Below are 18,719 nucleotides of genomic sequence, written 5' to 3'. Positions count from 1 at the left end.
CCTAATATTAAAAATAAATCAAATTGACAATTGTCAGATAGTTATATGTAACTAAGAATAAATATAATTGTCAAAGTTAATAGTGCTAATATTTATAAATAATAATGTTATACATACTTATTTATTATTTATTTTTTTTTTTGAAAATATATAGATACTAACGGAAGTACGTTTGACGTGGACAAAATGGCGGGGGTTTAGCCTGATCGGTCGGACGGTATGTACACTCAAGTAAAAAAAGTTTTGTAGAGAAAAAATGCCGCGTTAAGCGTTAAAACTAAATATCGCGACTTGTGTGGATGATTTGTTAAATTATCAGCGTATTGTATAATATTAATTTGTTAACGTTAATTTTAAATCATAAAATTGTTGGTGCTATGTAATTGTTATTAGAGTTAAGTTAAAATCCAGAGTTACTTAAGATAAATGTGATTTTCAGACATTACAAAACTGGTTGCCGCAACGAACAACGACGCTATGGCGTCTACCCAGTGTGTGGTTTTATTATTTTTAATTTTCAATTTATAATTAAATATTTTATTTATTTAACATACTCCATGTTAAATACTCTCAATATCTGTTTTAAATTGTCCATGAGATTATCATCTAACGACTCATTGTAATCATTGTCAGGTAAAGTTTATATTTCAAGTTTATGTATAATCATAAACATTCATGTTATAATACTTGTTCTGTCTGACAGCTCTTAATATTATTATTATATTTTTTCACTATCAGTTATTACTTAAATTTTACAGTCTTCAATTGATAATAAATAAAAAAAAAATAAATTTGTTATTCAGACCATCGTCTAAGTTAGGTTTTTTTTTATTTTTATTATTCTTGTGTTGTTATGTTCTTAATGTCAAATTAGAATCTTAACAAATTAAAAAATTTTTTTAATTGTTGATTTCTTAAGTTGGTTAAATGTATCGTCTTGTTTCGAAGAAATTTTTCAATTGGATATACTCTTGGTTTTTTTACACGCTTTTTTTTTACTATAAGTAAATTCATATAGTATGAACTATATAAATAAATATAAATCACAAAATTTATAGTCATTTCCATTATTTTATAAATTTTTAATTGTTTATAAAGTGTTAATCAATTCTTGACATTAGTAACAAAATGAAAAACCGTTTGTCAATATATTTTTATCATAACAATAAGTTTAATAATAATAAAAAAAAAACAGCATGTTATAGTAACTGTCCCTTAGTGGAGTCGAATCATAAGCAAGAAAAATAACCTAAGAACAACAAAGAAATAATTAAAAAGACAGAAAAAACAACCAAATTAACATTGATAAATTTATAAAAATTTAACTTTACGTGTTCCTTGTAATACTCAACGTATTAATAACATCGTATAAATATAGATATTTAAATTGTAGTTACAGTAAACTATAATTTCTTTTAGATTTTATAGATATTGTTAAAATGACACATACTTTGTTTAAATAATATTTAAAAATTTTGTAGTTGATTAAAAACTCCGTGATAACTTAACTAAACTAATAATAATAAAAATCTTATTTTTTTTAGATTTTCACATATTTGTGGAACTGTAAAATGAAAAGACGATGTGAACAATATGATATAACTAATAATAGTTACTAATACAAAGAAAAGAGTGGTTAAAATAATTTAATAGAATATTATTTTCACATCCATTGGATGGTCAGTACGACGCAAGATGTCAAACAGTCTGGATAGTTTTTTAACCCGAATAGGAGATGTTACTATTGAACGAGTTACACCTCGAGGAAGTTCACGATCTTCTGATCGAGGAGATAGTTGTCATGACCGTGGTAATAAAAGTAGTTTAAATAGCCGATCTCTCAGTGATAGAGACTCTGAAGGAACAGGTGGAGAAGCGAGCGATGTAGAGGAAGAGAAAAAAAATGAACCTATGGGACACGATGATCTCGATGAGGTCCATTCTGACGGATCTGGAGATGACATGGATTTAGATGAAACTATTGACACTGAGATCGGTGTAAGAGTGGACTCTGAAAGACAGCACTCCGAGTCCTCTTTTCAGGATGATGATGTTGAAGCTGTTAATATATTGGACACTCTTCCATTGGAAGGTTAAAAATTTTTTATTTCAATAAAATATTATTTAGCTTTTTAATATTATTTAAATTAAAATTTAACAATTTTGTAATTTTAGGTGCTCCAATTGAAGGCCAAGAAGTTACAGAAGCTGATTTACTTGGTAAAGCTCTTTTGAAAGATGACGATGCGGAAAGTATGGACAATGATAATATCCAATCAGAGACTCAATCAGGTGACGAAGAGGATGATGAGGGTGGTAAAAGGCGAGGAGAAGATACCAGCGATTCTGATCCTGTTAAAAAGAAACAAAAAAGAGATGACAATTCTGATGATCCTGAGTGCGAGCTAAAGTCAGAAAAAAAGTTAGCCAATATGAGACGAAACATCAGGGAAGTGATGGATGAGACACAGCTAGACGAGGCTACGCTTGCTGCTCAACGCCAGGAAATGGAGCGGTTGCGTCGAGTTCAGGAGCAACAGAAAATAATACGTGAGGTACAACGTCAAATAGCAATAAATCGTCACAATAATAAAAATCAATCACGTGTAATAAGTCTTCTTCAAGGAAAGAATGATATTAGTACTTCACTATCTGAATCTTCCTCATCTTCATCATCGCAGGTTAAATTACCAAATACAGTCCTGTTCAAAGTTAACTCCAACAGTGGATCTGGAGGGCAAATGTCTACTGGTGGATCAGCTGGTCAGGTTCCAAGAAGACCAATGGAAAATTCACGGTGGCAGAAAGGAGGTAGAGGTGGTTATCAAGGTATGCAAACATCAATTTCACGTCTTTCTAATCGATCATCACCTGGACAAACTGTATTACAACAAAGAATCCGAATGATGACTCCATCCGTGAGTATCTCACCTGTGGTTCCTAAAAAAGAGCCATGTGACAGGTCTTATTTTTACTCTGATTCTGAAGCTTCGGAAGCTGAGATAGATGATACAACTTATGAAAAAGAATTACATCCAATGCATAAGGCCTCGAGTACATCTAGCTCACAAAAACCAGCTAAAGGTAAAGATGTTGTAACTATCTCTAGTTCAAGCGAGAGTTCGGATGATGATTGTATAGTTTTGAGTGATCTTAGTGGTGGTGAAGAGACTGATAATGAAGATGATCCTTCTAATTCTGGAATGCATACTAATGATCGATACAATGTTCCCGATGAACACGGTCGAGTATTAGTAAATGTTGGCCATCCAGACACCGAGCCCGATGTTTATTTAGCTCCTCAAGTAGCTCGTGTAATTAAGCCGCATCAAATCGGTGGAATTAGATTTCTTTTTGATAATATTGTTGAAAGCATTGAACGGTATAATGGTAGTTCTGGTTTTGGTTGCATTCTTGCACATAGTATGGGTCTAGGAAAAACACTACAGGTTGCCAGTTTTTGTGATATATTTTTTCGTTGTACTCCTGCTAAAACTGTTCTTTGTATCATGCCGATAAATACTCTACAAAATTGGCTTGCTGAATTTAATATGTGGTTACCTTATGAAGATCCGAATACTGTAAAATCTGAAGTGCTGCCAAATAATCAGAAATCAGAATCTAGCGGAGTCGATATTAAACACGAAGTTAAAGAAGAAAATTCAAATCAAACTGATATATCTTCAAATATACCGTCAAGGCCTATCAGTACAGAATCAGCTCATCGTTCCATGTCAGATAGCTCGTCACAAATACCAGTAGGAATGACTGGTAATTCATTTGGCAATTCAAATTATGATTGTCATAATATTCAGAACAATTATTACAATGATCCAATGAACAAAACAGGAATTAATCTCAATACCTCTAATCATCCAAATTATAATAATAGTACAATTCAAAATCCGATGCATCCGTCAAATTTAGGGCAAATTGATAATTTTGCATCAATGAAAAAAGAAACTGATTGTCATAATACTAATAATACTACTTCAGGTTCGAATTCAGGGTTTATGATTGATAATAATAATCAGCCATTGAATAATATGCACGAGCAAGTTGATAATATGATACGAGGTTCTTTATATCCAGGTGCAGATAATAGCAACAATACAACAATTAATTCAATGTTAAATAATGAAACTCAAGCTAATGTTTATTCAAGTTATCAGAATATGCCAAATAATCAGTTCTATGGGAATAATTCTCAATCGCCAGTACCAATAAAAGAAGAGATTAAAAAAGAAATTATATCTGATCATGAGGTTACTGTAAAAGAAGAGCCTAAAGAGACAACGATGAAAGAAGAAAATTCGTCAAGTGATAAAGAAGATGGAAGCAATAATAAGAAACCAACTCCTAAAGTATCAACGCCTTTCAGTGTTGATGCTGCAGTTGGAATGGAAGTGCGCCCTAGACATTTTCGATTACATATACTCAATGATTCACATAAAAATATGGCAGCTCGTGCAAGAGTTATTCAAGAGTGGCAAAAAGTTGGTGGTGTTTTGCTGATTGGATATGAATTGTACAGACAATTATCGTTGAAAAAACCTAATAAGGGAAAAAGAAAACGTGGCCAACCACTTAAAGATACTATTGACATTGAAGAAGAGGATAAAAATAAAGGGTTGTTAGACGATATGCATGGTGCTCTTGTAAATCCAGGCCCTGATTTAGTTATTTGTGATGAAGGTCATCGGATTAAAAATTCTCATGCGAGTATTAGTATGGCATTGAAACAAATGCGTACAAAACGTAGGATTGTTCTTACGGGTTATCCATTGCAGAATAATTTACTTGAATATTGGTGTATGGTAGACTTTGTGAGACCTAATTATTTAGGTTCTAAAAGTGAATTTTGTAATATGTTTGAACGACCAATTCAAAATGGTCAATGTATTGATTCAACACCTCAAGATATTAGACTAATGAGATATCGAGCTCATGTTTTACATGCACTTCTAGAGGGATTTGTTCAACGCCGATCTCATTCGGTACTTCAAATATCTCTTCCCAGAAAAGAAGAATACATTCTTCTCGTTCGAATGACACCGTTTCAGCGTAAATTGTATGATACTTTTATGAACCAAGTGCTGAAAACACGAGCTGTACCAAATCCACTTAAAGCATTTGCAGTTTGTTGTAAAATTTGGAATCATCCTGATATTTTATTTCATTTTCTTCGTAAACGTCAAGCTAATGAAGAAGATGATTTAGATTTAGAAGAAACAATGGCTGAAAAATCTAATTCAGGAGGTAAACGAACTAAAGCCCGACAACCTAAAGGAGAATCAAAGAGAGGTAAAAAAGTAAATGCTACCATTAAAAATAAACCAGCTGCTAGCGTACCACCAAATTCATCATTATCATCTACAAGTAACGAAACATCTACACTTGATAATTCACAGTCTGAAACTAAAGATAATTATTCAAATTTTCCTCAACAAAATATGAATCAAAACTTTACTAATTCTGCACAACAAAATTCATATTCACAAGGCTATCCAAATTTCCGACCTAATAATCCGAATAATTATTATCGCAATGATCAGTCTACGAGAGAATACAATAATTGTTATAATAGTCAAGGACAACAGGGCTTCCCTAATCAAGCTTCATCATACCAATCTTATCAGACAAATAATCTTAATTATAATCAGCCGCAAGGTTACTCTCAAAATCCACAAGTTTATAATCCAAGAAACGAACAAACTAATAATAATACTCCTACTGCTACTACAAATAATAGTAATAATAATAATATTAATAATAATAATAACAATAATAATAGTAATAATACTAGTAATAATAACAGTAATAATAATAGCAGCAGTAGCAATAATAGTAATAATAATATTAATAATAATAATAATAATAATAACAATAATTCACAGAAGTATCCACTAAATCAACCGAATACGGATTTTAATAATGATCAGAATAACTCTAATAACTACGGTATGTTTCCTAGACAACCATATAGTTTTCAGGATCAAAACAGAAATTATCCTCCGAATTCAAATCAACCATATTCTCAAAATACTGGAAATACTGGTCAACCGTCTAACTATAAAAGTTCAGTGCCGAGTCAGTCAGCCAATATACCAATGCCTGATTATTCTTATGGGCAATCCAATCAATCACAAAACTATTTATCTGGACCTGGAGCTAACAATACGTCACAAATTTATTCACAAAATGAAAACCAATCGATACAAAATCAACCGCCAGTAGGTTACTCTACAAACCAACAAAATCCTCCGGCTTCCCAACCACTTCCACCTCAAACTGGTTACATAGGAAATCAAGGTGCTCATTTAAATCAACAAAATATTAATCCAATGTTACCAAATACGGGACACGGATATCCTTCTCCAGGTCGTATGAATCAGCCAGGACATCCAATTCAAAATCCACTACCAGGAAATCCTCCAAATCAGATGACTTCGCATTTACCTAATCAAAATCAACCACCTTACTCCTCTAATTCAATTAACTCTTCTAATCAACCCACCTCAAATGCGATGACACAAAATCAACCCCATGGATATTTAACTAACCAACAACAAAATCAAACACATGGATATCAGGCTACGTCACAACAAAATCAATATGCTACGCAACAAGGCCCAACTTCATATCCAACAAATCAACAACCATCAGGTTCATTTCCACCCGGTCAAACGCATGGATATCCAACTGATCAACAAAGTTTATCCCCTTCAAAACAAGGTTATCCGGCAAGTCATCATGTTTCAACTGGAAATCAAGGGAGTACTTACCCATCGATCTCTCAACAGTGTCAGATGCCCCCGTCAGTTAATCAAGGTCACGTTTATCCCACAAATCAACAGGTACAACTTTCATCTACTCAAAATCAACCGCATAGATATTCTCAAAATCAAAGTTCAATGCCTCCTAATCCACCTATGGGTTATAATAGTTCCGGTAAACCTCCTGCAGGAGTTCAAGGAGAGCAACAAAATTTAACTGAAAATTATCACGTTAATCAAACTCAACAGCAAAATCAAGATATTAATAATTATGCTACGGACAGTAGCAATCAAAATCAATGTAAAAGATCAGGTGAAAATTATTCGTGGCAAGGAAATTATTCTCAACCTATACGACAAGATCAGTGCAATAATCAGTATTACCGAGATCCAAGTGCTAATCGTTACGATAATAATTATTTTCCACCGCAGCAAAATTATGAACAAAATTCGTCTTATGATTACAATCCTAGTAATAGTGGAACACAACCGGGATTGATCGGTCGTAATCAAAAAATGACTGGTGGTTATGAAAAAAATACGAAAGATGTGGGTTCGATTAATGCTGGTGTACAAAGTCAACAGCCTCAAAATATTAATCCTGATACCAATTATAATGGTAGTAATGACAGTAATAATTCTAAGCAGAATATCAATTCATTTCAAGCAATTAATAGTTGTCATAATTCATTCGAATCAATTAAAGAAGAAGATAAAGAAAAGGATGAAATATCTCAAGTGGATAAGGATAAAGAAGACAAGTCAGATGATGAAATTTTAACGAAAGATGAAGAAAAAGATCTGAAAAATTCACCTTCTGGAAAAGAAGACGGTATACCTTATGAGTGGGCGACAGATCTTATGAAAGGATATGTTCCTGGATTGATAGATGCTTCCGCAAAAATGTCACTATTTTTTTGTATTCTTGAAGAGTCAATACTTATTGGTGATCGCGTTCTTGCTTTTTCACAATCATTATTCACATTGAATCTCATTGAAGATTTTTTAGCTAGAAATAATTTTAAATATGCTGATGGCCAAACAGAAGCATGGGTTAGGAATGTTAATTATTATAGATTAGATGGAAGTACAAGTGCATTGGAAAGAGAAAAATTAATAAATGAATTTAATCAAAATCCAAAGATTCATCTTTTTTTAGTATCAACACGAGCCGGCTCGTTAGGTATCAATCTTGTTGGGGCAAATAGAGCGATAGTGTTTGATGCTTCATGGAATCCTTGTCATGATACACAAGCAGTGTGTCGTGTGTATAGATACGGACAACAAAAACCTTGTTATGTTTACCGTTTGGTTACTGATAACTGTTTGGAGAGAAAAATTTATGATAGACAAATCAGTAAGCAAGGAATGGCCGATCGTGTAGTCGATCAATGTAATCCTGATGCGCACTTATCTTTGAAAGAAGCAACTACATTGTCATGGGATTGGGAAGAAGATAGTCAAGTTCAAGACTTTTCAGCATCCAAAAATGACTATACTGATGAAATAATGCATTGTGTACTTGAACGTCATTCTTCATTGCTTACTAAACAACCATTTCATCATGAGAGTCTTCTTGTTGATCGCAAAGATAAAAAATTAAGTCAAGCTGAAAAACGTCTTGCTCGACGGGGTTATGAACTTGAAAAAATGGCAGCTAATAATTCGAAACCAAGCTATAACTATGTTCCTGGAAATACTGCAACTCGCGGTTAGTATATATTTTTTTTTTTTTTTCAAAACTTATTTAAGATATAAATTATAATTTATTAATAATTTTATTTAATAGCTGGTGGATTACAAATACGAGCTATACGCGGAGGTGACACTGGTGTAGCACCTAAGCCCGTTGCATCAGTAAGACCAATGCAGCAACGTGGAGCTGAAAGTCTTGGAAATCGAGGTGTTGTTGGAAGCCGATGGATTCCTGCAGAAGTTTGGCAACGTCAGGGTATGAGTGCTCAAGAGATGACTTTACCATTAGACGTTGTCATTCCAACTAATTCGCCAGATAAAAGTAGTATAGTATTGAAATCTGGTCAACGAGTAATGGTTTTAAAGAGTCCAAAGGGAATTTATATGCAATTAGAATCCGGTAAAATTATAGCTATTCGAACTGCATTAAAAATTAACCAACAAAAACGAGAAGAAGAGCCAAAAAAAGGTAATAATTTTAAAGACAGTAATTTATAAGTAATATTATAATTTTTTTATTTATTATTATATTAATTAATATTAGTTCTTTTATTAATTCAAACACTATAAATAAAATTAAATAATTTACAAGTAGTGACTGTTATTCTCTAACAGTATACAAATATTTTTAAAAATAAAAATTTATTTTAGTCAGACTTAATTAATAATTATATCCATATTCGTTAAATATATTAAATAAAAATTTTGAAAGAAAAAAATAAATCATAATTTTTTTTATTTATTATGATAAAATTTTCTCATTTCAGCAACCCAAAGAAATATGAAACCAGAAGTGAGTTTTCCTTTGAGAAATAACTCGGCGATTTCAATAATTCCAAAAGTTGGTGGAAATTCTACTCCAGCACCTCGAATACCATCGAGACCGAATATCGGTGTAAATCATAGATTAAATTCTGATAAAGAATTAACAAAACGATCAAGAGCTATTCCTGTGCCTGCCATGAAAGTTAATTTAAATAATCAAGTTTCCCTTCAGCGAATTGCTAAAGGAAAATTCGATTCAATAGATCATTCTTCTGTTGGTGAAAATTCAAATTCATCAGACAGTCAGCCTCGTACAGATCAGCGAGTTGAAGAAGTTCGATTAGAGGATATAGTTGCCGAAGCTAATTCAAATCCTGCATTCAGCCCTTCCAATCAAAGTCGTGCAGCTAATTCAGATTCAGAATCCGGATTACAAAAAGGGTTTGAGAGAAAAACCCATGACTATGAAATAAGTCCGATAACAACTGATAAAACCGTTGAAACTCAGCATGGTGAAATTGAATCTGAGATTACTCATAAAGATAATAAAACTTATGAAGCATCTTGTGAAACGAAAGAACCTGGAGGTTCATTATCAACTTCAAATTACAGACATCAATATCCAGGTCAACTTAATAAACATGACAATGACGAAATTATTATTGAGGAACCATCTAGCATTGCATCTCAGTCACCTTCTCTCTCTACGCAACCTATGCAACAGCAACATTTACAACAGCAGCAGCAGCAGCAGCATCAACAACAAACGGTTCAGAAACAACAACCGTCACATCAACAACAGCAGCAGCAGCAACAACAACAACAACAGCGACAGCAACAACCACCACCACCTCCACCACTACCACCATTACAGAAACAACAATCTTTGCAACAACCACAACCATTACAGCAGCAGCAACAGCAACAACAACAAATGCAACAACCGTTACAGCAACAGCAACAGCAGACTCTACAGCAACAACCATTACAGTCACAAAAACAGCCACTACAGCAGCAGCAGCAATTACTACAGCAACAGTCGTTACCAATGCCACTACAACCTCAACAGCAGCCACAACAACCGCCACAACAACAACAACAACAACAAGCATTGCAACAACAGCCATTGCAGCAGTTAGTACAGCATCCACAACATCATAATCAGCAGCCTCAACCACTACCATCACAACAATCACAACAAACACAACCGAAACCACAACCACCGCCGCAACAGCAGCCACCACCACCGCCACCACCACCACAACCACAACCGCAACCACAGCCACAACCACAATCACAATCACAACCACCACAACAACCACAGCAACCACAACAGCCATTGCAGCAGTCTCTTTATCCTCAAGACAGTCATTCATCGCGATCATTATTAAGACCTCAACCACATAGTCAAAGACCTGAAATTTCAAAGAACTTAATGGACTCTAGTAGTGACTCTTCAGTATCTGCATTTACTGGTCCAAATGTAGCTCCTATAAAAGATCGGGCTCCGGACTTACAGGAAACTGCCTCAGGAGAATCTCATGGACTCCCACAAGCTTATCCATATACTCAATATCCGAGATATTACGATTATCCGGATCCTCGGTCACGAAGTATAACTGCTCCTTATGGATCTTATTTTCCAACTGTTCCGCCGTCGCATCCTACAAATGCTCGGCCTTCAGAAATCACAAAGCTTCAACCTGAAATGGTTAAACCATCGGAAGAAAGAGTACCGATACCGACTCCTTCAGTATACTCTCAATCACCTAGTACTGTTATTCCACCATTACCTCTTGTTGAATCGAGTGAAGCCAAAAATCCAGATGCTATTTCTTCTATGAAAATTCCAACAACTACACCAAGTAGAACTGATCCACATATAACAACAGCTTTCAGTCATCCAGCTAGTAATAGATACGGTGGAGCTTACCCATCAACGCCGTACAATCCGTACTCTCAACACTATCCAGCAGCTCCAAATGCATCTACATCATACCCTCCCAGTGGTAAGTTACCGTCGTAATAAATAAAAAGTCGAAATGCAAGTAGATTTCATAATGAATAAAAAATAAACTTCTAGCATCGTATACAAAAAAAAAATACGTTTACGTACATCAGGTACATCGTTAAAATGCCTGAATAAATAGTGTACAGCTGAAGTAATTAATAGATACTACAATTTTGATTCGTGTACATTTCATTATGACTAAAATAATAATAATTTCAAATTATTAAAAAATTAATTATCTACTATAAAATGAATGCAAAAGTAAAATTTCCTTAGATAGACAGAGAGAGTAGGTAATTTTTGGCCTAGACCGATGATTAGATATGCAAATTAGAACTTATTTATCAAGCTTTTAGATGCAATCCACAAAAATTTTACAATTCATTGCATTCAATAGTTATTTTGCAAAGAAACAGTGAAAGTACCAATTTTTTAATATTTTAAAGAATTCAAATTGCTGGCCTATACTATTCAATTGAAAAAAAAAAAATAAGTATGCAAATTGAAGCTTATTTATCAAGCTTTCAGATGCAATTTATATAAATGTAATAGGATATCGCGTTCAATTGTTATCGCGTGGAAAAACAGTAGAAGTGAAAATTTATATAAACTTTTAAAATGAAAATTAAATTAGCCAACATCTGAAAATTTTTATAATTTATTTTCTTAAAAATCTTTGTTGAAAAAGAATTAAAAGAAAAAATTTCACATGCAGAAAATATTAAAAATTATCCGTGCAATTTTTAGAAAATATTTTTTTAGTTCTAATTTAATTAATAAAAAAAATCAAAAATTGTTGAACGTCGGCTAATTTCAGTATCATACTTTTGAACCATATGCATTTTCTGAATCGCTTGACGAGCTGAGTCGAAATATAGCAAAATTTTTCAAAAATTCCGTCATGAGGACCAATGCAATAGTTAAATTTATATGAAATCTACTAAAAAGTAACTTAATTTTTTCAATAAAAATAATTTATTAATGTATTAATTTGTAAATAAATATTTCAGGTGCTCCAGGATACGCAGCATACGGTGGACCAGCTTACAATCCCGATTACGCCCATATGTATTCAGCATTTCATGGTCCTCCTCCAGCAGCCGATCCTTATATGCATCGCGGATATGCGCCATCACCAGCAGCTCACCCGCCGAATTACTATTCTCCATTTCCTCATCCACCGCCACCTCCTTATCCTAATTATTCATTTTTACCGCCTTATCCGAATCCGAATATGCCAAATATGCCTAGTGAGTCACAACCACCCGCTCAGTAGGATATTTTTGGCACAAATAATTTATTTTAAAATATTAGTTTTCGACAGTGAAGTATCAATGAGCCTGATTGGTTGGAGTGTAGAAATTAACAATGGACTGAAGCTTTAAACACATCGTTATCAATGGTTGGTCACAAATAACTTATCTTGAAATAATAAAATACGGAAAGACTTTCGTAATAATCGTATACAGTGCAATGTTTCTTCAAGAGTAAAAGAAATGTAATTAAGAAAAAAATGAAAAAATGATTTGCATTTTATTGCTAATATATACTTGACAATTCATAATGAAGTATTTTATTGTAATTGATTACTTGTTTTTATAAATTAAATGGATTAATATCTATTACTTCAATTGATTGTCTTTTATATATTCATCTTTTATGCAATCATTATTATTACTATTACTATCACAACTATTTTTATTATAGCAAAATCATTTATTATTTATTTATTTTTTATTATTTTGAAAATACTTAATAGTTGGGTTAAGAGAATAATCTGATATCGAATAAAATTTATTATAATAATTTAAATTGAAATTTATATGGTAAAATATAATGTGAATAGCGTATTATTAATTTTTTTTTATATATTTTTTGATGTTGATTATGAATATCAGTATGATTTTAGAATTTTTTTTTATTATATTATACATTTTTTTATATTAATTTTTAATTTGGTAACACAAGTGGTAACACGATGTTCTTTTATTTTATATAATTTTCTCGAGATAAACAATTGTTGATATGATATTACTACTATGCAGTTAATATAAAAGCTACGATGATTTTTTTTTAATTAAAAATACAAGCAGTATTCACTTAAAACATTTAGTAGTCAGTATATGTTTAATTGATTGCATCATTAGCAAGTTGTATATGACTCGTATTAAACATGATTTCTTAAATAATAATCTGGTAGTTTGTAGTATTGTTGCTAATCAGATTATAATAATAATAATAATAAATAAATATGAATTAGGTATTTAAGTAATGTAATGGGGAGTGCTTTTATACTATATTGCGGTTCTTGATCATAACTGTGATATTTCGCATAAACTCGTGCTATCCTTTATTTTTAAAAATGTATTACGTTACTAGCTGTTGTAAATGATTAAAAAAAATTAACTTTATATATAAATATGTATTCAGTGAGGCATATATGTATAAGACTTGTTATGAGTATGAGAAATGTGTAAGACGTGAAAAATATTCTTTGTTTCTCATTTTTCTCAACCAATTCATTTTTTACAAGGTCAGTTGTAGTAAAAATTTATATTTAAGAGTGAATATATATTTTTCTTTACAATTATCTATAATTTTTTTTTTTTTTTGTTAATACAACGATCAATGGAGGCACGAGCTTGAGATATTTTATGATACATAGAAAATCATTTTAAAAGTTATATAATTATTTCGGCGCTCCCCCTCGCCCCTCACAAAAAAAATATATATATAAATAAATATATAAATATATTATCACGAATTGAACATAAAAAAAATTCAATAATAAATTATGTTCGCTATATTATTTGTTTCCAAGATTATATAAAAATTTTCCAACTTGAAAATAGTAAATAAAAATTATTATTTATTATTGTGATTACGCGTTATGTATATAGGCGAAATTCGCTAGCGTTTATTAACGCTGTTTAAATTTTGACAATTATTAAATAATAATAATATTTAATTAATTAAAAAATAGATATAATTTTATGTTTCTGTTGAATGTATTTTTTTGCCATTTACATACTTGTAAATAGTTATTATTTGCCTTTCATACTTTTATTTATTATTATACTCCAATACTTTTTTTATGTCAGAGTCTCTTATATAAAATAAATTGTTTACACTGATATATGTAACTTTTTTTTCTTTGATATTAGTAGAATTGTTGTATAAAGATTTTAGTAAGCTATCAAGCATGAAATGACAAAAGTTACTAATAAAATATGAATTAAAAAAAAAAAAATGCTTTATTTTTTAAATTAAGTTTAGATGAAATAAGATTTCTTGTAAATTTTTCTATGAGAAGTTCTTGGAGAATATATATGATTTTATTGGGGAATTACCTTCAAGTGTTAACGTTGGTTAATTTTATCAAAGGATTTACTGTTAGAGATTCACTTAATATTTTGAAAATCTCGGTGGAAACTATTTTTTTTAAACATTCGTTACTTTTATTAAAAACTTTACGTGCGCAAGCACTTAAAGCTTCACACATCCATTATTAGAAATTCTTAGGTGAAAATTAATGATACTGAAATTGAGAGACACCTGATAATTTTTAGAATTTTTTTAACGCTTATTTATTTATTTACCAAATTTTTAGACCCTGAAGCCTTAGCTCCCTAAAGGCCTTACATAGAAATGAATACATAGTAATAATAAAATTAGTTAAACAGTAATGGATATAAAAATAATAAGAGAGTAAAAATAAGAAATAAGAAAAGTAACGTTGTCTCTAAGCAAAGTCTATCCAAATTACTATCTAATGACTTTAGTTCATAAAACAAAAGAAAAGAAAAAAATATGAATTTGAACATTTCATAATTTGAATATTTTAGTAATTACAGTTATTTATCTAGCAGTAATGATGTGTAGCACTAAATGGAACAATCCATAGATTATATAAGTTACAAATGTCATTCAAATGCGTAGACAAGTTAGTATTAGTTAACATATTTATACTCAAGACACCCATAATAATAATATTTTGTAAAAAACATAAGTGGAACTCAGGAAGGTTGACTTGAGCATCAACAACACTTGATTCAGAAACAGCAATAATGTCATAGTCCAAAACTCGAAAATGATCACAAAACTCATCATCCTTAGTGGTCACACTTCTTAAAAATAACGTAGTAGTCATATTCGGTCTAGTTGACCCCATGCACGGAAAAAATTGTTGCTATTTGCGTTCTTTTCAATATTTTTACTCGAGCCGTACATGAGAGTAATTCTTAACACTTCAGTAGAATAACTCAATCGTTTTTTAATTTTTAACTTCCCGCTAAGAAAATTAAAAATTTTCAAAAATCGGGAAGTTATTGGTTTTACCCCGTTTTTCGAAAATCGAGTTTTCAACGATGTTGACGTTTTGAGGTCCTAGGAAGCCTCTCCGAATGTTTCCGCGGTTATGGCCGTATGTAAACTTCTCATAACTTTTGAACGACTCGACCGATTTCATCGCGGTTGGTGCCATTCGAAAGGGCTTGACCATACTTAGATTTTGAATACTATTTAGACCGATTCGAAATAGTAGAATTTGAGAAATCTCAAAAAAACTACAAAAAAAAATTTTTCGAAATGTGGTTTTATTGAAATTACTTTTAAATGGCTTTACCGATCAATTTCAAAATCTAATCAGCTCTTAATAAGATCAAAAAACCATGTCGATCACCGCAAGCCTGGTCAAAATCGGTTGATTCGTTCGTGAGTTATCGTTGTCGAAAGAAAACCGAAAAAATTGTTTTTTCGGAATTACTTCGAAACTCCTGGCTCGATCGATTTAAATTTGAAGATTCTTCATGGGGCTTTAAAAACTGCGTCGAATGCCACCAACCGCGTGAAAATCGGTTCATTCATTCAAAAGTTATTGCCGTTTGAAAATTCAAAAAATTGTGTTTTATTAAACTGCTATTAGAGTTATGAGCTCGAGGAGTTCAAAATGACACAAAAATCATATATTTGAGCTCGAAGAGCTCAAAAACGTAATGTGTAATTTTGAGCGCTTAGGTACAAAATGAGCGGGAAGTTGCAGGGATGGCCTTTAGGGCCAACCGTCATCCTAATTTTTAACTTTCCGCTAAGAAAATCGAAGATTTTCAAAAATCGGGAAGTTATTGTTTTCACCCCGTTTTGCAAAAATCCAGTTTTCATCAGATCTCGACGTTTGAAGGTCACAGGAAGCTTCCCTGACTATCCCCGCGAGTTTGTCACGGTGTGTGTGTGTGTGTGTGTGTTTTTTTTTTTTTTCTTCTCTCTTAGGGGGGGGAATCCCTTTACGGATTCCAGGCATAGTTGTTTGGCCTGGATATGTGGCGACTCGACGCAGTGTCATACTAAAACTCGACCCTAACGCCCCTACCCACTAAACCCTAAACCCCTTTTCTTCTTTCCTCTAATCCCTCATGGAAACCGCCGTCAGGCATTACTTCGTGAGGGGAGGATCCAGCTACCGCTATTCCTTCTGGTGGCTAAGGTGTTATTTTTCCTTCCTTCTAGTTTCTGTCATTTGCTCTTTTTCTTTCAATGGAACGCAGCTCTGTAAGCACTTCTGTGGCAAAAGTGCTTGTAGCGTTCCAAGCAGTTTGATTCGACAACATTGCATCTACTATTGTCTCTGGTTGGATTCTCCAGTTCAGGTTCCTCTCTAACTCCTCACGCTGAGGATCGAAACGTGGACACACAAAGAAAACGTGCCTTGCGTCCTCAATAACCCCTGGACAAGACGGGCACTCCGGAGAATCGTCGTGCTTAAAGCGGTGCAGATACTCTCGAAAGCACCCATGTCCTGACAACATCTGAGTTAGGTAATAGTTGACTTCACCATGGTTTCGGCTCAGCCAAACGTCGATCTTTGGTATGAGGCGGTGTGTCCATCTTCCTTTTGCTGCGGCGTCCCACTCAAGTTGCCATCGCGAGATGCTGTGCTGCCGTTCTTCTGTTCTTAGTTCTTCAGCGCTCAGTGTAGTTGACCTCTTTCGATGGTAAAGGGCCCGTCTTTCTTTAGCTAAGACTCTAAGCGGCAGAGTTCCAGAAATGACGCACACTGCTTCCTCTGATATTGTTCGGAAGGCGCTGGCTACTCTTAGCGCGCTCAGTCGGTAAACCGGACATGCTTTCCTCCATGATTCTTGGGTCTCAAGTGCGTCGGACCAAATGGATATACCATACGTGAGGACCGATGTAACTACTGATGATAGCAATAACCTCCTTGTCTGCTTCGGGCCACCGATGTTGGGCATCAATCGTACTAGGTTAGCCACTACTGCTGATGCTTTGGCGGTCACGTGTTCAACTTGTTGTTTGAAGTTAAGTCGGGGATCGAGCATCACTCCCAGATATCGAATGAATGGTTGGGATGTGATTTCTTGGTCTCCGACGTTTAAATTGATCGTTTCCACCACTTTTCTGCTAGTGATAAGTACAGCCTCGGTCTTCTGTTTAGCCAGTTGTAGGTTTACTGTGTCCATCCACTGGTTAATTCGCTCAAAGGTGATCGTGAACATATGATTTATCTCATCAATATGCTTGGCGACGATTACTACGGCTACGTCGTCCGCGTACGCTACCAGTTTGACATTTCTTGGTAGTTTCAGTCTCAGCAATCCGTTGTACATGATATTCCAGAGAAGTGGACCGAGAACAGAACCCTGCGGGACGCCTCCAGTAACATCATACTCCTTTGGACCATTCTTCGTGTCATATCTAAGGACTCTATTCGTGAAGTAGCTAGCGACTATCCTTCGTAGATATCCTGGTACGTTCATCTCTTTGAAGAGCTTGCATGATGCGATCCCAGTTGGCGGAGTTGAAGGCATTTTTGATGTCTAGGGTTGCCACCAGACAATATTTCTTCGTTCCACCCTTCCATCTGGTACCGGCGATTGCGTCTTTGGCTATACCGACAACCAGGTTGATTGCGTCCAGGGTTGATCGTCCTTTTCGAAATCCGTACTGATTGTCTGCTAATAGTGGATCGACAACTGCTTCTATCCTTTGGTGGATTATACGTTCGAGTATCTTACCGGCTGTATCCAACATGCAGAGTGGACGATAAGATGACGGTTCTTCCGGTGGCTTTTTCCTTTAGGAAGTAGTACCAGCCGTTGTTGTTTCCACTTCCGAGGAAAAATCCCTTCCTTCAAGCAGATGTTGTAGACATCGAGGAATAACGCTGGCGCTGCTTTAATAGATGTTTTCAAGGCAATATTAGGGATTCCGTCCAATCCCGGCGCTTTATTATTCCCGACGCGGTTACAAGCTTCCATCAGTTCTTCTTTTCGTCACAGGTGGGATATCATTCAGTTCGTCTTGTGTCAACAGGTAGTTGAAAACGCGCTGTCGTGGAAACAGTGCAGTCACGATCTTCTGTAGGAGTTGAGGACACGTAGGAGACGGCATTGGCTGGTATTTCAAGTTTGCCATGACTACCTTGTAAGTTCTGCCCCACAAGTCTTTGTCCACCT

General features: G+C 33.8%; 1 protein-coding gene across 2 annotated transcripts; it reads left to right on the top strand.

Moving 5' to 3' along the window:
- The first annotated feature begins 171 nt into the window (after nucleotides 1-171).
- On the top strand, nucleotides 172-12,940 carry LOC123260997. 2 transcript variants are annotated; one of them, XM_044722420.1, is made up of 7 exons: nucleotides 172-633; nucleotides 1,545-2,092; nucleotides 2,176-2,555; nucleotides 2,682-8,487; nucleotides 8,566-8,940; nucleotides 9,239-11,245; nucleotides 12,258-12,940. In XM_044722420.1, exons 2-7 carry the CDS (start codon nucleotides 1,696-1,698, stop codon nucleotides 12,521-12,523), a joined length of 9,231 nt encoding a protein of 3,076 aa, XP_044578355.1. In that variant the 5' UTR covers nucleotides 172-633; nucleotides 1,545-1,695; the 3' UTR covers nucleotides 12,524-12,940. The 2 variants fall into 2 exon arrangements, with proteins under 2 accessions (XP_044578355.1, XP_044578354.1); XM_044722419.1 differs by having other exon boundaries at nucleotides 2,176-8,487.
- The last annotated feature ends 5,779 nt before the right edge of the window (nucleotides 12,941-18,719 follow it).

The sequence above is a fragment of the Cotesia glomerata genome, linkage group LG3, assembly GCF_020080835.1.
Source record: "Cotesia glomerata isolate CgM1 linkage group LG3, MPM_Cglom_v2.3, whole genome shotgun sequence".
Lineage (NCBI taxonomy): Eukaryota > Metazoa > Arthropoda > Insecta > Hymenoptera > Braconidae > Cotesia > Cotesia glomerata.
The sequence above is the reverse complement of the archived record's forward strand: the minus strand, read 5'-3'. Positions and strand labels throughout refer to the sequence as shown.

What these genes read in the sequence shown, in the direction of transcription:
- LOC123260997 (XM_044722419.1), top strand. Translation starts at nt 1,696, where the DNA reads ATGTCAAACAGTCTGGATAGTTTTTTAACCCGAATAGGAGATGTTACT. An exon ending in TGGAAATACTGCAACTCGCG is followed by an intron (nt 8,488 to 8,565) that starts GTTAGTATATAT and finishes TTTATTTAATAG; the next exon opens with CTGGTGGATTACAAATACGA. An exon ending in TACATCATACCCTCCCAGTG is followed by an intron (nt 11,246 to 12,257) that starts GTAAGTTACCGT and finishes TAAATATTTCAG; the next exon opens with GTGCTCCAGGATACGCAGCA.